General features: G+C 29.9%; 3 protein-coding genes across 5 annotated transcripts; 2 read left to right on the forward strand and 1 right to left on the reverse strand.

Moving 5' to 3' along the window:
* Window positions 1-2,268: 2,268 nt before the first annotated feature.
* LOC111315019 (Ribosome recycling factor) lies at window positions 2,269-5,137 on the reverse strand. Its single transcript, XM_022916643.2, has 8 exons — window positions 4,835-5,137; window positions 4,342-4,485; window positions 4,125-4,240; window positions 3,662-3,753; window positions 3,335-3,356; window positions 3,162-3,230; window positions 2,607-2,675; window positions 2,269-2,521 (listed from the first exon to the last, which is right to left on the reverse strand). The coding sequence occupies exons 1-8, from the start codon at window positions 5,037-5,039 to the stop codon at window positions 2,441-2,443; spliced, it is 798 nt and encodes a 265-aa protein (XP_022772378.2). The 5' UTR covers window positions 5,040-5,137; the 3' UTR covers window positions 2,269-2,440.
* A 6,761-nt stretch (window positions 5,138-11,898) lies between these two features.
* Window positions 11,899-14,398, forward strand: LOC111315021 (uncharacterized). Its single transcript, XM_022916644.2, has 3 exons — window positions 11,899-12,295; window positions 13,248-13,314; window positions 13,925-14,398. The coding sequence occupies exons 1-3, from the start codon at window positions 12,006-12,008 to the stop codon at window positions 14,021-14,023; spliced, it is 456 nt and encodes a 151-aa protein (XP_022772379.2). The 5' UTR covers window positions 11,899-12,005; the 3' UTR covers window positions 14,024-14,398.
* A 986-nt stretch (window positions 14,399-15,384) lies between these two features.
* MDA1 (Mitochondrial transcription termination factor family protein) lies at window positions 15,385-18,868 on the forward strand. Of its 3 annotated transcripts, XM_022917716.2 has the most exons (5): window positions 15,389-15,531; window positions 16,885-16,952; window positions 17,043-17,258; window positions 17,357-18,176; window positions 18,297-18,868. In XM_022917716.2, exons 1-5 carry the CDS (start codon window positions 15,449-15,451, stop codon window positions 18,442-18,444), a joined length of 1,335 nt encoding a protein of 444 aa, XP_022773451.1. In that variant the 5' UTR covers window positions 15,389-15,448; the 3' UTR covers window positions 18,445-18,868. The 3 variants fall into 3 exon arrangements, with proteins under 3 accessions (XP_022773450.1, XP_022773451.1, XP_022773449.1); XM_022917715.2 differs by having other exon boundaries at window positions 15,385-15,531; window positions 16,885-16,934; window positions 17,357-18,868; XM_022917714.2 differs by having other exon boundaries at window positions 15,394-15,531; window positions 17,357-18,868.
* The last annotated feature ends 112 nt before the right edge of the window (window positions 18,869-18,980 follow it).

Consider the following 18,980-nt stretch of genomic DNA (forward strand, 5'->3'; position numbering starts at 1 on the left):
ACTGCCTTTTTCTCATTTTCTTATTACCGTTAGGGGCATTTGCCCCAAAATCAAAAGCCCCTACATTTCGAGTTACTATAGCACAACTGCGGTCACTATTGCCCTAAGCCCCCTGGGCTCAATGACCCCTCCCTTGAACTCTATCTCCCCTACCTTGAGCCCTAACATTAGTAACTGACACTACAGTGCCTTCATCATCACTCAAATCTTCAATTACCACTCTTTTCTTTGGTGCCATTTTTTTAATCACACTTAAAATGACAAATAACGAAAACCTAAAAATCACTCACCCACAAAAATTTCTTAATAATAGTAGTAAACCGTAGAAAATCCATGAAATTTAGACAACAAATTGCTTTCCTTATTTGCAAATTGACAAAGTGAGTTTGAAAATTTTCTCTCTCTTATTTATACTACACTAAATGTTTCCGTTAAAACAATACCAATTAAAATACTGTTTGGGCCAATCATGAAATGGTCCATATCAATTTTCCAATTCAAACTGACGCTTCAATTACACAATTTTTCAAAAGACACATTATTTCCCTTTTCTTTGAATTGGTACAATTTATAATTCAAACCTATTAATTGTGCCTGACAACCTTTTAACCCTATTGCACCATGAGTCCTACGTAGCTGTATATTTCATAAACACAGGTGTGTGTGTCCCAAAATGCTCCCAACGAAGCACTTCATTCACTTGCACCACATGCAATGCACAATGTTTAGGACACGAAAATTTTTCTAAGTCCTCACCTACACGACTCTACAAAGCAAAGTCCTTTGCCTAATAGAAACATGTCATCACCATGGCTCATCAATACAAAGTCCCTCGCCCTACATGGATATGCAACATGGCTCGCCAAGACAAAACATAATTAACATGGACACATCATTAGTACGTCCCCAAGAAAGCTTGCCAAAATAAAATCTTTCGATTTGGATCACTTGTCAAATCTCCATGACACGACCTCCCAAAAGTCTAAAAGTGGTCATTTTATAACCCCGCTTAAACCTAGGTGCAATTGTTATAATTATCCACTTAGTCAGCATGGCCAATCCACACACTTATCAAGTTAGTATGTGTCCAATTGCAACGTCATCACTTACAAGAGTCAACATCTATACTCTTCACCACAAAACAAACTTGCCCTCGCACGTAGAAGAGTCACCCAACTACATCCATTATTGTTGGATTAGGACATCACCTTACAATGAACCAATTGTACTTTCGCTTGCTTGAGATTATTAAATATAATTCATATTAGTCTAAGATCATTAAATGTTGCCGACACTCATCCACTTTATTTTTCTTTGAGTTTTACACGGACTTATCATCAATTATCAACAACCCTTATCATATCATTATCATTTGTCTCATATATAAGGTAAAAAAAAAGTTAATTATAAAAAAACCTCTTAATCCTCTTCCTTTAAGGTTTTTTGAGTATTCCTTGCAATTCACTTTTTTCTCAAACAAACCTTAAACACTTGACTGATTTAAATATTGAAACGTATCTCAGAAAACCAATTTCAACATTCGTAACCATGCGTTCTTGTTACAAATACAAATCATCCATAACACAACTTCCAAATCACCACTTAACTTACTTGTACCCCCGAAAGGCCATAAACATACTACAGCTTGGATTCATGAGTTATGTTTGTGTTTAGACTTGCATTTTTTTAAAAATTTATATATTAAAAATCTTCAACTTAAAAATGCATTCAATACAACTTATAACCATGACATTTCCTTGTAAAGCTGATCCCTGTAGACGTAAACACTATTCTGACAGCAAATACAGCCATGTAGTTTTGTACTGTTATGGACAATGATGGACAGGATTTTTTTTTTTTTTTGGGGACATGTCCACTTATTATGGTGGTTACCTGTTAGATGGTAGGTGTTAACGAGCTGTGAGTTATGCTGGATATTGAATAGTAACAATGAATGGAATGATTAAGAAAATTTAAAAAATATACATTCCAAACGAATTTTAAAGATATTCAAAACAAAACTTTCTTTAAATTTTTTATTTTCCGAACTTTAAGAGTGTTTATCAACACCTTATCTTTGCATTTGCATGGTCACCCTATTTTTACACTTGCGTCCATCACTTTTTATGGACAGTTAATTTGGAATTGAGAATAAGTAGCAGTACAGCTAATCATTTCAAAGAAATTAGATGAAAAGTGTGCATGAAAAGTCATTCATGTTTGCCCCCAAAAAATCATCAGTTGAAGGGAACTAAGATCTCTTGAACCTTCTGGCAAAAGTATAATTTTACTTATCATTGAATCAATGGTTGTATCTATCAAAATCTACAGTAATGTTACTACTCATATCAGAGTCTAAAACTCGATTGAAATCAAGACAATAAGCTTTCAAATGGACAGAAAATTGTGTTGGATTCTAGGAACACCACAACATTGCTTCTCAGCCTTGAGTAATCTCCTTCTCCTTTGCCTTGCACAAATCATCAGCTGACTTGACAAACTTTTTAGTCAACTCATCAATCTGGAGAAAAATTCAAACATTAGTAGACGACAAAACCAATGAACAACTTAAACAGAGTTGTTCAACAACAATGAAACTAACTCACTTCTTTCTCCAGTCTCTTTGCCTCATCCTTAGGAAAACCAGAACTGACTTTCTTTATTGTATCCAATGCCTGTAATAAAAGCAAAAAATTTACTCAGAGACACGTGGTACCACTAGTGAGTCCAGCATGAAAATTTATAACTTCCAAGGCAACAAGGTGCTCTTATTTTTCATTGTTTGTGCCACTCACAAGAAACACGTTCAAGCACTGTTTTGCTCAAGGATGATTGTGTTCACATTTCTTTGAGGTTGCCATGGACAAACATTAAGAAATAAAGGGCTTCGATATCTTAAGTGTACTATAAAAAAAATCCACTTAAAATGAGCACAGGAAATGTGTAAAATTACCAAATTATGAACATCTGATCATAGCTGGAAGAACCTTCTTACATAAGATGAGATATGCACATTCAAACTGGATATTTCATTCTAAAAGTTTCATCTTCTAGTATGTCAGCACTACTTTGTTGCATTTAATTAGCCATTAAAAGAAAGTTAGAGATAAGAGCTTTGCAGCAAAAAAAATTAATCAGGTATAAGATCTATTACTCAATACCTTTTGTCGAGCCCTTCTTATGCTTTGTTTAACATCTTCAGAAGACTTGGCAACCACCTTGCACATAGCCTGGTAAAATTGTACAGTGATGCAAGAATATATTAGCAGTCAATAGCATAGATGCAAGAATAAAATGAACAGTTAAAAAATGGTTAAGACAATCCTAAACTCACCTGCATATGCTCTTTCGTTAATCTGGTCATAGCAAAACAGAGAAAAGTACATTAGTTGAGGGATCAGAAAGTAAAATAGATTTAGAATAGATAACAATCAAGCAGGGAAAATATAATATATATATATATAGGAACCACAGAAAGTCTAACCATATAATCAAATGATTACAAGAAACTAATTGCAGATAGGTTGCACTTAATTTGTAAATATTTTTATGTTGGTGATAAGACCAAACTCTTCAAACTTTCAAACAAACTAAATTTGATTAACTGTTGAATAGAAAATAATATCTAAGTGGAAATTATTCAAACAAAGTAAAAACTTACAGTGGAATAGCTGCAATCAATCGTTGACCATCCACCTTTGGGTTTAAGCCTAATGGAGATGAAACAATGGCACTCTCTAATGCTTTTAGAGTCTGCAAAAAAGAAAAAAAAAATTTTCTGTCAGAGGTATGGTTTCTCCATCTTGGATTGTTGCCTATTGTAATTTGACATGCTAGACAATAGATTTTTTGAAGGCTGAGGAGTTTTCTATGGGTCACACATTGAATAGCAAAAGACCAACTTATGTTTGTTTCACCATTTTCCTCTAAAGGATAGACAAACAAGCACAAAAAATAAAAACTTCACATTCTTCCAATTCAATATTTGCTAAACTTGGAACATCTTTAAACATTACAATAAATTAATCACATTTATTAGTGACAAGTTCATGTCTCTTCAATATTCTTAGCTGGAAAAAAATGCTGGATAAAAAGAAAAAAAAAATGGCATAGAAGTGGCTTACATTCGGATCATATGGATTCACTGATAAAGTTTTTGAATCTATGACAGAAACAACAGCTAAGTGATTCAATTGCATCTTTACACCATCAGTTTCTACAATAATATGGTCAAGCATTCCTGTAAAAACATATCAAAAGTATCTAAGTCAAGAATCTAAAACCATCATATTACAAATACTAGAAAGATATGAACAAAATCATCCAATTAGAAAAAAATACCTGCAGATGCCCTTCCAGTTCTCAATTTGGCTAACTCTCGTGATAAGGCATCAATTGCTGCATCCATCTGTGATGCAGCACTTGCTTTAACACTAGGCCCAATGTCTGCAGCAAACTCCATTGTACTCCCACCAGAATCATCCTCTGACAATGCCAATTAAGGTAAATCACTACCAAAACACTCATTTGTTCTAGTTTTACTAAAACATTTGAAAGCCAGATAAAAAGAACCCAATCGATATTTTCATGGGAAACTAATATTTTCCCTAGATTCCAACTGGAAAAAAAAAATAAACAAATAAAACCTCTTTAAAGCTGACGAATAACAACCCATCAACACAACCAACGAAAAGATAACAAAAAAGCTGCTTTTCACAAAATCACAACCAAAGAAATCAACAACCAATTACCACAAAAAATGAAAGATAACAAAAAACAACAGCTTTAAAAAAAAATCCCATCATAGAATAAGCAAGAGAGTGTTAGAAAATACTTGATTTTTTTCCTTTGGCGAAACTTCGGCGAGAATTTCTGAGGAAATCAAAGGAAGGGAAAGGATTGGGGTTTTGAGTATGGGAAGTTGTTTGGTTATGGGAAAAGAGAAAATGAGAGACATTGCATGTTTGGGTTTTTGAGCTTCTAAGTAACAGTGATGTTGTGCATCTTAATCTGATTGCTCGTCGTAGATACAAAGCCATTGCCTCTGTCTGTGTGTGTTTTTCTTCTCTGTTTCTGTTTCTGTTTCTGTTTCGGTCTCTCTATGGTTTCATTTCTTTTCAAGTTTTGCTTCTGCGGTAGGGTTTTAGGCTTTTAGCTGTTGGGTTTTTTAAATAATTTATAATTGATAATTTTGAATACAATATTATAATTTGACGTGAAAAAAAATAAAAATATACTATTTTAAATTTTAATAAAATTTATATATGTTTTGTATTTTATTTTTGTATTATATATATAAATATTATAACATATAAAAATATTTGATAAAATTTATTACGTGAATACTTAATTGGATATCTTCTTTTTTTCATACATAAACAATATCTATCTTACATAATTTAAATTCAAATATCAAAATTTTTAAAAATAAAATCTTACCCAAATTATTTATAATTAATTTTCTATGATTTTTTTAAATTAAAAAAAAACTCAATAAGTTGTAATAAAAATATAGAACTTAAAAAATTTAATCTTATATGATTAAAATTTTACCTACAGATATATTTTTTAAAAATTTAAAAATTTTAAATGGATGTTTTTATTTTTGTTACTTTCTTTATAATCCTTTAATCTTTTTTTTTAATTTAAAAATACAAATATCACTTATTATATATATTATTTATATTCAAAAGACAATTACAATCAATTTATTATAATTTAATGTCTTAATTATAATATATGTATTATATATAATTTAAATATGTAAGTGATTAAATAATATTAATTAATATTTTTACTTATATTTAAATAAATAAGGATAATTTATACATCGGATAGCAAGCTAATATTAAAATATTGCTGGATACATTACTTCATTAATTCATTTGAAATCCAATTTAATTTGATTAAAAATTAAAATATGTAAATGATTCAAAACATATTTTACTTTTTTTTTTATAATAACTCATATTTTTATTTTGAGTTGATTGATTTTAGGTTTACATTTTACTTTTACTTTCATTTTTATTTTCTTTAAAAATTATCTATATTATTCAATATAATAAAAAAGTGTTATTACTCATTTCTATTGGTCTGACCCATAGTATAAATAAATGTAAGTAAAGTAGTATTAGAGTATTATTAGGATTTTTATCCTTGCTTTATACAATTAATTTTTATTTTTTAAAAAGAATAAATAAAATATATGCATATATGTATAATTATATAATAATTTTTTCAATTCTGAAAATTTTTAAAAAAAACAATTGACTCATACTATAATTTAAAAATTATAAGAATAAAGTTTAAATAAAAATCATATTAAAAGAAATTAGGAAAAGAAAAAAAACTAATCTCATATCTAACTACAATAATATCATGAAACTTAAAAAATAATTTCTTATTAGTGGAGTAAAGTATCTATTCTCTTTTATGACAACAAATAAGATCAAAAGTCATAAATATATTAATAAAATTATAAAATATGAAAAAGATTAAAATTTATATAGTAATATTTTATGATTTTTTTATCTTTTTATCATTTAAGTTAAATTAAGTGAAATAATTAATTTATAAATTTTGAAAATATTAAATTAATATAATAATATTTTATGATTTTTTTATCTTTTTATCATTTTAGTTAAATTAAGTGAAATAATTAATTTATGAAATTTGAAAATATTAAAATTAATATAATTAAATTTTATGATTTTTATGAAAAATTTGAAATTAATATAATAATATTTTATGACTTTTCATTTATATATCATTTACTTAAATTATGTAAAATCATTAATTCTTAGAATTTGAGAAAAAAATAAAATTAATATAATGAATTTTTATGACTTTTGTTCTTATCATGTTACTTATAAAAGATTTTTTAAAATAAATTTATTACAAAAATGTTGAAATTAATTCGATAACATTTATTATTTTGCTTTTTTATTTAAATTAATTTATTAAAAAATATTTAATAAAAATAAATTTTTTAATATATAAAATAAAATAAATAATTAAACAAAATCTTAATATTTAATACATTAATGTTATGAGCATATCTACTATTCAAAATCTAATTATATATATATTAATGCCTGCGCACTGTACACTATGCAACACAATCTTTTTGTTTAAAATTTTTTAATTTTGAAAATGTTTATATTTTATTTTTTTTCTTATTTCATTTTATTGAAATTTTTCTTCTCCCATTTTCAAACACATTTTTTTCATTTTCTTTTTTTCCCTCTCTAGAGCTTATCTATCTAGGTGATTTTTAATTGTTGAAAACTATCTTATTGACGGTCGTCGACTTTAGAGCTCTTTCAATCTCAAAATTTCTCCCTAGGCCGTCAACAATCTCATTACTGTTCCTAGCTCAGTTTTTCCAAAATCGATCCTTACAAGCCTAAATCTACAACTCGAGTCACGACCTAAAAACCCTGAAACACTTACATCTATTGCTCCAAGTAGCCTTATCTTCTACTATGTTTATCCTTATCCCTTAGCCTTAATTTCTCTTAATTTTCAAACTTCGAAACCTTTTAAATCTCTCTAAAATTGAAACTCTCCTATCTGTTTTATTATTTCTTGCTTTTGGTTGTTTTGCTAATACTTTTTTTTATGGCTTCCCCTATTTGGGAAATGATGTTGGTTGTTTTTTTTTTTAGTGTTTTTTTTTTTTGGTTTAGTAGTAAGTTTCGATTTGCCTTTCTTCGATGGTGGCTGGGTTTTGAATTGATTGTTTAGGTAAGTGTTGCATACTTGCGGTGCTTGATGGTGGTAAAAACGGGAGGTATAGATTCAATATTAAAAAAATATATATTGCAAATCCATGTCTTTGATTTATAAAGAAAATTTGCAAATCTTTTTTTTTGTGTTTTAATTTTATATATTTTAAAATTTTTATTATTTATATTTTAAAATATTTAATTTTAATTAAAGTATATAATGATGGACAAGCACTAATGAAACATTTTGCAGATAGTTTTGAGTTAATACATAGATTAAAAAAGATTAAGAACGCATGGTGTTTATGCTAATAAAGACGATGCGGTTGCATTATAGATGTTGATTTATTTTTAGAGTTAGTATTTGATAAATTATCAGTATAAATTTTTAATTATACAAACAAAATTAAGAATGTGACACATGTCCCTTAAATATATTTTTTTAAAGAATCTAATTAAAAAAATGAGACATATGTTACCTTCTTAATTTTGTTTGTGTAATTAAAATTTTATATTGACACTACATCAAATATTAAATTTTATTTTTAATTGAGGTGGCTTGATTAGAACTATTAACAAGTTTCTCCATTTGAAAGTTTAATGGTTCTATTCACACCTCTATTTATGCTTTATACACTCAATATCTTTATTACATATTCACTTTAAATTAAATTACTCAAATACCATTAATGAATTATATTTTTGTCCTTCATACACCATTCATCATGATCCTTTCTTAATTATCTCTTTTTTTCTTTTTTCATCTTTTTTTTTACAACCTTTAATATCAAATCGTAAATCTACTCAAAATCTGTAAAAGTATTTCCATTATCTTATACCTTGTCAAAATGAAAAATTGAACTTGAGAAAACATTTGCAGCAATGAAGATTTTGGACCAGACAATCGAGTAAGCTGATTTTAACCATAAATTCATATATTCAAAAAATATGTTTCCAAAACATAAACGTACTATTTGAAAATTCATTTTTGAAAATCTTTATATGTAACTGAAAATCTTTTAGTGTTTTTTAAAATGAATTTTTCAGAAAGATTTTGTTGTTACTAGATATATATATTCGATATTGTTAAGTAATTTCAAAAAACTCTCCCTACATCCTCTCCTAGATATAATCTACTAGAAATAGCACTTTTAAAATCAGTCAATGCCATTGAGCTTAGCTATAAAATATTAACAAGGAAATCAATATCCATAACATGTAATTAATATTGTATAAGGAATAACTACTAGAGTTATGACTTATTATATCCCTAGTAAGCTTACTAGAGATCGATTGAGATTGAAATCTAAATCTATACAATAGATTCTAAATGTGCCAATGAAAAATTGATGCATACCAAGCATCATAATCCAGTGAAAACTCGTTTTATATAGCATGTCGACATATTTGATAATCGATAGGGAGAACATGCATATCCCATCACTCCCAAAACTAATGCATAAATTTGTTTGCAATATAATATGTGTTGGAAGGTACATATCAATTGGCACGACATAGAGCCAAAGGATTAGATGAATGGTTTGTACGTAATTGAACTGTTATAGAATTCTCTTCAAATGATATGACTCTACGATAGACCCATACAACATACACCCAGAAAAACAAACAATATCGAGTAATGAGTGATGTTGTCGTTAAGTCTTATAACGGCTCCAACACACCTGAGCTAAGGGCAAGGCATCTAGCTGTTCCCTAATTGCTGCAATGGATCAATACACGTACAGGACTTCAATCACCAAGCACAAGGCTTATAATCAAAATATTCCATGTTGGCTATTAGACCTAGAGTCGAAAAGTATTCATAAATTCATGCATACATCAATTACATTAAACATCATTAATTATATATTTTTTTAATCAAATCCATGCATATATTATCAATTACAAATCATTTAACTAGTATAATATACATACTTGAAAAAGTGTAATATAACCAACAATTTGATGAACTTAAACTTTACTTGCTATATCAAGCTGCCTATATAAATATGTCAAGTAAGTTGCCCTTTAAGCTTATGTATCACTGGTGGTTAAGTCGTTCAATAAATGTAAATACACTACTGATACTTATCTCTATTATTGCAATAATAGCATACACCTTAAGAGATGGATTAAGAAAACTTTGGTAGCATACTCGATATCTCAATCAAAATCTCTATCAATAACACCTTTAAATGTATCCTATAGCCATTATAGTCTAAGCAAAACAACATAATAAATTCTAGTCTCATTGGTTACCTCAACCACTGATAGTTCAAGCATCCTCACCAATAACTCATTCGCCTTTTCTGTCATCAACTTCTTAATTGATATCATTGCTCCATTTACAGATATGTGAAAAATTGTGTAAACATCATCCAACATGATCGTCATCTCTCCAAATGGTAAGGGAAAAGTGTTTGTCTCAAGCTTTTCACCTTTCAACGAATACTAAAATTATTATATTGTTAGACAAACAATAGGTGTAATCAATTAATGGCAACAATCTTGACTCAACAAAGTTCACATGAATATGTTTGTCGATAAGCATCTATATGCCATTACTATAACTTTACCCCATAGTTGATCACTTTTAAAGTACCTCGTTTCTATAATAACAACAACAAATCAAAATTAATTATTAACTTTATATACATTAAGTAACAAAAATAAGCATCAGCTTTATTGAATTTATTACCTGATCATTTCATATTTATACTACAACATAAGTGTTGAAGCTTTAAAGTAAAAAAGTATCCATTGGCCTTTCAGGAAATGGCTTTGAGGATGAACAACCCGCTTTGGGATAAACATTTAGCTGCTACATAAGAGGTCTATCACCCTCAATAATGTGATGATTTGAGGTATCAACAACTGGTTCATCTACATGTGCACCAACTCACCATCTCTTATAAGAGACAATTAGACTTTTCTCAATATTAACTGCAACACACCAATCACATTAACCAATGATAGCACCTCTTGTTCATGCCATATTTGTTTATATATATATATATATATATAGTCAAGACATTATCTCTCTAAGCAAATATATAAGGTTTAATGTGTACATGATATTAATAATGATACTAGTATTGAATATGAAACTTATTGTCAGATTTCTAAGTTTTTGGATATGGAGTTTTGAAAATTTTTAAAGGGTTTGGGAGATGCATTTTCAAAAACTTTTAAAGATTTTTGAAGACTCATTTTTGAAAACTTTTGAAGGATTCTAAACATGCATTTTCAAAAATTCTTAAAGGATTCTAGACAAGTATTTTTTTAAACCTTCACAAGTTTTTAGATATGCATTTATAAAAATCTTTAAAAATTTCTGAAAATGAATATCCAAAAGCTTTTCAAAGTTTTAAAAATGTTTTTTCAAAAGCTAAGAATTGGAGCACCGATTTCATCTAAAATTTTTTAAATTAAACAATCGAAATCAAAGGAAATTAAAACAAAAACAACCAAATTACCTTTACTTAAAAGCTTTATGACTTGATTTATCTTGAACTTTTTTTATTTTAGGTTGGTTTTTTAAAGAAAACTTGAGTTTGACAAAAGATAATTTGGAAGACATAAGGGGCAAGAGGATGAGGTATGGAAGTGTTTATGAAAAATTGAATTTAGGATGTAGGGTGTAGTAAGTAAGAATGAGAAAAAGAAAACAATTTGAAATCATAGTATTCGGTTTCAATTGAATCGATTTTTTTCTTATTCGATTCGAATTAAGTTCAAATATTAAATATATATATATATATTAAGTTTGGATCGAATTTTTAGATCAAAATGTGAAAAATTTTAAAAATTGAATCAAATCGAATTATATATTTTTATTAACTTTTATATATTTTTAAAATTTTTGTAAAATAAAAATTATTTTATACGTAAATCTATTTAAATATATTATAAATCATATTAAAATGATATGTAAAAAAATTAAAATTTAAAAATCAATAAATCAAATGAATACAATTCGATTCAAATTATATCTGATCATATAAAAATTTAATTCAAATTTAAATCTAATTTTAAAATTTCATAATTTTATATATAGTCGGAAGAATTAAACTCAATTCGATTCATCCAAACTACATCCCGTCTAGTAATGAGTATAAAGATAAATGATATATTTGAATACGGGGTATTTTTAGAAATAGAGAGCTAAAAAGTATATTTTTTGGGTTTATTTAGAATTTCCCTTGAAAGCTAACGTGGACAGGAGCCGAATCCCATACGGATTGAGATACGCAATCGTAGGCAATTAGAGAGAGGAAAATGAGCTACCTATTGCCGACACTGACTCGGAAGAAAGAAGTGGATACGATCATTAGAGACACCATCGACAAGGTCCTCGTCCTCCGCTTCGGACTCGCCGTGGACGCCGTCTGTCTTCAATTCGACGACATCCTTGCCAAGACAGCGCGTGAGCTTTCCAAATTCGGCGCGGTGGCTTTAGTCGACGTAGATTCCGAGGATGTTCAGGTTTACGTCAAGTATTTCGACATCACTTTGATTCCTTCCACTGTTTTATTCTTCAATGCTCATCATATGAAGATTGATTCTGGGTATCTTTTCTTTTCAAACCTCATTTTATTTCTTTGCCCTTTTTTTAATTTAATTTGGTTGAAGAAATTGAATTTAATTGAATTATAGTAATTTGTATCTGTGTGTCTTATCTAACAATTTTAGTTGCTTAGCTGATTAATTCGTTTTGGAGAAAATTATAAAGAATTAAGGCTTGATTGAAATTCATACTCTGAATAAAATTATCTTTTTTTTTTACTGTTTGAATATTGCTTTGTTATTTGCTTTTTTTTTTTTTTCAGAAGAAAGAAGAAAATGTACATTTGGATATATGAAAGCAGATAATTTTTTTGAAGAATTATTAAAAATAAAAATGTAACATTTTTAATAATAAAATACATAATGCTATATCTTTGGTTGAAAGGAGGCCAGGAGATAGAGAGAGGGTTGCTGGTGAACCTGCTGATGCCACCAATTACGACATTTAAGGATGACTCCATAGACCAACTAAGCTAAGCTCTGACTTCAATGCTACTTTTATATGAAACAATTATGTTGAAATGTCTATGATATTTAAGTCGTTTATTCATTTTCAATCACATATAACCTTTTGTTATTAATATTTGCTTTGGCTTTTTAAAAAGTTTGTAAAATCTCAAAACAAATAGCAATAACCAACGAGATCCATAGCTTATGCCACATAATAATCCTAAAATCAATGGAATTTGTGTCGATACTCTAAACTCTAAAGATATGGGTCCTGTTGGTCTTAACTAGAAGTAATTGCATAGCTAGCCTCACCCTTTAATTGGTGAGTACTTAGTCTTCGGTCATCCATGTAAAGTTCTTGTGATATTTCTTGTTTTCAAGTAGAAAATGTTTGCAATGATTAAGTATTAAAATTCTTCAGTTCAGATATCGGGTTTGAACTGAGACTTCAGTTCAGATACTAGGTTTCTTATGCTATGTGTAAATGGTTTACCTGTGAATCAGGACTGCTGATCACACTAAATGGGTGGGTGCATTTCATGAGAAGCAGGACTTCATAGATGTTGTGGAGGTATGTTATCTAATTTTTGATGATCCATGACACTTGAGTGATGCGGTTTATTCATCTAATTGTTACCGTTTTTGTCATTCCTTTGTACTAAATTGCTAATGCAAAAATGATGCCTCATAATTTGTTATGAACCAGCAGCATGGTCCAGCAGCTGCAAATTATTTTATAAGCTGCTGTCGGTTTTTTTTTTTTTTTATCACATAAGCTACTTTGTTTATTGTAGCCTAACAGAAATTGTTACCCTGCTTCTATAAGAGTTTTCTGAAATTAGAAATTTCCAGCTTTAATTCTATTACAAGATGGGATGAGAATTCATGAAAATATGTGCATCAATTGGGAGGATTAATAAAACCAAAGCTCAAGAAGCAGCCATCCTACATTTGACAGCAGAGAAAAATACCACTTCTCTGTGCATATTCATTTTCTTTTTACTTTTATTGGTATCTTTTGTCAAGATTTGTTTGTTACAAACGTGACAATTAAGACTTTTTACCTGTTTCCCTACAAGATACCGATAGTATTTTAATTTTTTTCTGTTCATGATGATTAAACTTGGGCATTTATATTTACATTGCTGCTTTGAATTAATCTTTGATCCCCAACTTTTCAGGCAATATTTCGGGGAGCCATGAAAGGCAAGCTGATTCTTAATTGCCCCCTTCCTCCAGAGCGAATACCAAAATATCAGTTGTTATACAAGGATGTGTAGCTTTTTGCTTCAACTGTCAGGGTTATTTAATGGATCATTGGAGAACCATTGAACCTGTGGCGTTCTTGATGTGTGGCACTATTTTTGGAGACTATGAGTGATCCCATTAAAAGAAGCAAATTCAGCACTATAAGGTGTAATGAAGAGCAATTCGCTTTCCTGTCTGGGTATTTTTGGTTTGCTGAGCTAAACTTGTCAAGAGAGCTAGTGGAATCTATCCAAGAATTCATTCATATATGATGATTTCTAGTTTTGGCTTTTTTTTTGGAGTAACTACGCTCAGCTTCATCTTCTAATGGGATATTTTTGTCTAATATTTGTGCATTAAGCACCATGTCTCTTTAGCCTTTAGTTTATAGCCTCACTTTCATTTCATTTCCTTCGTTCTCTCTCTCCCTTCATGTTTATTTTTCGTTGTGTTAGTTATTCACAGGTTTCACAATCCCCGTCCTCTAAAGTATAAAAAGAAATATTTTGTTAAGACAAATGAAATAACAATTCAATCAACCGACCGGTTAATAATTTGTATATGTGTATCATATTTATTTCATATTAAATATAGTAAAATAATCATATATTAAATTTTATATCTCATATTTTGGAGTCGAACATATAAAAAATTAAGTAAGTGAATTAAATTAGGTTATGTTTGAATATTCTTATTCTACTCATTTTTATTAATAATTATATTTTTATTAAATTTTTTAATCATCATTTATTTTTTATTATTTTCATTCATATTTTTTGTGCTTTATCTCTATATGTTTTAATTTCTCTTAACTTTAAAGATTTAATTTTTTTAATCGATATATAATTAGATTTATGTTTCACATATTTAAATCATCACAAACAATCTTTTTTTTTTTTCTTCAATTCGAATTATTTTTAATTTTTTTTTAATCTTTCTGTTTTTTATTTTATTTCTTTTAATCTTACTACACATTTATCAAAACATCATTATCTCTATTACATTTTTTTTTCATGTTGTTTATTAATTAACAACACTTAATTTTATATAAAATATAAAAATTATCGTATTATAATTTATTTTTATACAAATATAAGATATATTTTTTTATTTTTATTAAACTTATATATAACTTTGTTAAAATTTTATAATTATATTATTTTTATATAATTTCATATTGTTTCCACGTGATTATGTTTAAAATTATTAAATCAGATTTTCATGTAAGAAAAAAAAAAAAAAACAAATCTACTTTTTGTGCCTAAGGACACGGGTGGTGCAAATCAAAAGAATAAAAAGCGAGTAAAACGACATCGTTTATTAACTCAATATGATTTAAAAATTTATTTTCCCAAAATATTATACGTTTAAACAAAGATCGGGCCGACATCTTTGTCCTTTTATATCTCTTTACATCCTTTAAAAAAAAAAAAGGCATACAAAATTTATATTCTAGAATGCTAAAAATGGGAGCTTTTTATGCAATCCGGCCATCATTGAGCCTCTCTTCTCTTTCAAGAGGACCCTTTCCCGTTACCAGGTGCGTGCTTTACCTCTTCCTTCTCTTCACTGTTTCAATATTCTTTTGACACTCTCCAGGATTTCCTTTCATACTTTACTGGATAATAAAGCGAAGTAAATTCTTTTTTTTCCTACTTTTTTTTTTTATTTGTATTGTTGGACATAAGGGTATCAAGAAGTTAGATGCTTTTTAAGAAACAAGCTATAATATGAGAGGAATAAATTGTTAATAAAGGGAACCATGAAAGAAATATCATATGGGTTTTGCTTTACCGGAAGCAAATGAGTAGGAAATGTGAACTTTGTGTGTCTTTGTTATTGAAACTTAGGAAGGCTTTTGGGTTTTTAATATTGTGTGAAAATCAGCTTCTTTTTTTTTTTTTACACTTATTTAGTTCGATATTTTTTATTTTGTGGAGAAAGATGAATTGTTGACTTGTCCTTTTGTTTAGCTTAAATTCCTAATGTCACTCATGAGTATGTATTTAGGTGACATGCCTAATGAAATTTGGTAACTGGATGTGTGTGACCAGAACAAGGTGATTGGAAGAGTGCATATATTGAATGTTTAGAACTTTTCACCCTGTAAGTATTGTATCTTTGTGAGTAGGGAGAGCATCCTCTCCACTAATTAAAAAATAGCGGAAGTTTTCGGTACTTTGTCTAAGGGTGATAAGTGCACTTTCAATTAAATCTATGGTTAATGTATCTATAAATCATTTACCTTTTTAATTAATTTTTATTTATTTTTATATTCAATTTAAAAGATTTCAACAATAGATTTAGTTGGAAGTGCTTTATTTACCTTTGGATATAATAGTCTGAAACTTTCACTACTTTTTAAGTAGTGGAGAAGATCTTTGCCCTTGTGAGTAAGTCGGTGCTGACAAGAAGAGATGGATTAATTGAAGGTGAGGAGAGAGGAGAAGCAATCGTAGGCACTTATGGGGTATTGGGTTTCACTCAAATTGACATTTGGTTGTTGTAAGCGTATTTTCTTGATCAAATGTTTGATTTGATTTTTGGTTTGAGATTGAATAGGTGGTTCATATGTTAGAGTTGGGCACTTAGTGAGGTATGAGAACATGGAGCAGAGATTTCTTGTTCCAGTTAATGCAGAAACCTTAGAGCTGTAGCAAGTGATTAAAAAATAACTCCACAGGATGGGGCTATAGATGAGATAATTTGAGAAATGAAAATCTGAGTGTTCTTTACTAGAAAAATTATCTCAAATGGAAAGAACTGTTCCTAAGATACAATGACTGATTCTGTAATGAATTTGTGATGCCTCCAGAATGCACGACTAAATTGCATTTTGATTGCTTGGAAGGGACAGTATGCTAAAGAGAAAATTTACTTTATTTTCTTACAGGACTCAACTTCCTTTCTCTGAGAAACTCTTCTTCAGCAAAGCAAAGTTTGGTAAGCAATGTCTTTTGAGTATGTGCCAACACCAACTAAAAGATGTTACATACTTTGCCACTTCCCTTTCTCTATGTGAAACTAATGCCGACTTTCATATAATGACAGCTGATTCTGAAGTAGATGGATCTTTTAGTTCAAGAGTGGTGCCTTCAACCCTGATAGCAGCAGAAAAGGAAGAAGCTAAGGCTGTGTTAACCTTATTCTTGAAGAAGCAGGATCTGAGCAATGCAGTTGCTGCAAGAATCATCAACAAATCAGACCTTTTTATTGACCACCTTGTGTCAAGGCTTCATTCTGTTTATAAATCTCGGTATCTCGTAGGTTCGAGTGCAATGTTTTGCTGTCTGCTTCACCAATAGTATCACTATTGTCAATTCTAATTGGTTAAACTGCTGATGAAATTCTACTTGACATTGCAGGACGAGAGCTCACAACTCTTGAGATCAGGGATGCTCTTATCCCTTATCTTGAATCTCTGCTTGAAGAGCATGGAAGAATTCTGGCAGATGTGGTTGAAAATTTTCCTGACCCACCAGTTAAAGATAAACCTGTAACACAGGTATCTCCTTTAGATGCAGCCCTTGGTTCCAAGAAGTTAAAAGCTGTCGCTCGTGTTAGTGAGACAAATCCAGCAGGGAAGCTCCTTCCCCAAGTTGTCTACCTCATGGAGCTTGGCATGGATCTGGAGAAGATCAAGTTAATTACACGCAGATTCCCATCTTTTGCCTACTACAGTCTGGAGCGAAAAATCAAACCTGTCGTTCAGTTCCTTCTTGGACTTGGTGTACCAAAGTCTGACATTCCCATCATTATTGGTAAAAGGCCTCAACTGTTTGGAATTAGTCTCTCTGAAAATCTCATACCCACTATGACATTCTTAGAAAATTTGGGTGTGGACAAGAAACAGTGGGCAAAAGTTATATACCGGTTTCCTGCACTTCTCACTTATAGCAGGCAGAAGGTTAAGACAACTGTAGATTTCCTCTATGAAATGGGCCTTTCATCTGAGAATGTTGGTAAGATTTTAACACGCTGTCCAACCATAATAAGTTATAGTGTGGAGGACAAGCTACGGCCTACAGCTAAGTACTTCCGGTCATTGGGTGCTGATGTTTCTCTTCTTCTACTTCGATGTCCACAGGCGTTTGGCCTTAGCATTGAGGCAAGTTTGAAACCTGTGACAGAATTTTTTCTTGATAAAGGATATACCGTGGATGAAGTTGGGACTATGATTTCAAGGTATGGAGCATTATATACTTTTAGCTTGGTAGATAACTTGATACCCAAATGGGAATTCTTTTTAACCATGGATTATTCAAAGTCAGAGCTGGTTAAATTCCCTCAATATTTTGGCTACAGCTTGGAGAAGAGGATTAAACCACGATTTGCAGTTGTAAAGGAATCTGGGGTGAAATTACTTCTGAATCAGGTTTTATCATTGTCAAGTCGTGACTTTGAAAAGGCTTTAAAGAAGAAAATGAAGAAGCAGCTTACTGACCAAGTTTAACTGATTCAATATAAAGTATCATTGGCTTACTGACCAAGTTTATCGAGAATGAGGCTTTATTAGATATTTTAGGAGTTCACTTTCTGATATGAAAGGAACACTGATGAGAAACTGACCTGGTCAGAGGGAAGAAACAGTTCTTTTAACAGACTTCAGGTGTAACTTACAGTGTCTAAGTTCAGATGCAACTCACTGTCTGCAAGTCTCTTATGCTTTTTATTAACCCATCTTGTTTTAAATTGCCTTTATGGTGAACATATTTTCTCTTTTTCTTTTTCCTCAATAGGATGTAATTGCCCTTTCCCAGTTTCATTTCATGTTCTCAGTACATTTCAACTCTCTTGGAGGTATTCCATTGCTGACGTCTGATGTAATGACATTTTGAAGTTTGGAGGTAATATTACAAGGAGCCATCTTTAGTTTCCATGTGGTATGTATGGTATTCAAAAGGCTTGCTCTAGTTCTTTGTCAGTCATTTAATCTCCTGCATATGTTCTTTGCTGCTTTAATCCCAATCTAATCCCATGAGACATGAG

Source organism: Durio zibethinus, chromosome 20 (assembly GCF_047325235.1).
Source record: "Durio zibethinus cultivar Kanyao isolate XHJ-2024 chromosome 20, ASM4732523v1, whole genome shotgun sequence".
Classification (NCBI taxonomy): Eukaryota; Viridiplantae; Streptophyta; class Magnoliopsida; order Malvales; family Malvaceae; genus Durio; species Durio zibethinus.

Excerpts from the sequence above, each read along its gene's own strand:
- LOC111315021 (XM_022916644.2), top strand. The coding sequence starts at position 12,006 with ATGAGCTACCTATTGCCGACACTGACTCGGAAGAAAGAAGTGGATACG. Across the intron at positions 12,296-13,247 it reads CATATGAAGATTGATTCTGG|GACTGCTGATCACACTAAAT; the intron begins GTATCTTTTCTT and ends CCTGTGAATCAG. Across the intron at positions 13,315-13,924 it reads ACTTCATAGATGTTGTGGAG|GCAATATTTCGGGGAGCCAT; the intron begins GTATGTTATCTA and ends CCAACTTTTCAG.
- LOC111315019 (XM_022916643.2), bottom strand. The coding sequence starts at position 5,039 with ATGGCTTTGTATCTACGACGAGCAATCAGATTAAGATGCACAACATCA. Across the intron at positions 3,754-4,124 it reads TGAATCCATATGATCCGAAT|ACTCTAAAAGCATTAGAGAG; the intron begins GTAAGCCACTTC and ends TCTTTTTTGCAG. Across the intron at positions 3,231-3,334 it reads TAACGAAAGAGCATATGCAG|GCTATGTGCAAGGTGGTTGC; the intron begins GTGAGTTTAGGA and ends CAATTTTACCAG.
- MDA1 (XM_022917714.2), top strand. The coding sequence starts at position 15,449 with ATGCTAAAAATGGGAGCTTTTTATGCAATCCGGCCATCATTGAGCCTC. Across the intron at positions 16,953-17,042 it reads TGGTAAGCAATGTCTTTTGA|CTGATTCTGAAGTAGATGGA; the intron begins GTATGTGCCAAC and ends ATATAATGACAG. Across the intron at positions 17,259-17,356 it reads TAAATCTCGGTATCTCGTAG|GACGAGAGCTCACAACTCTT; the intron begins GTTCGAGTGCAA and ends TTGACATTGCAG.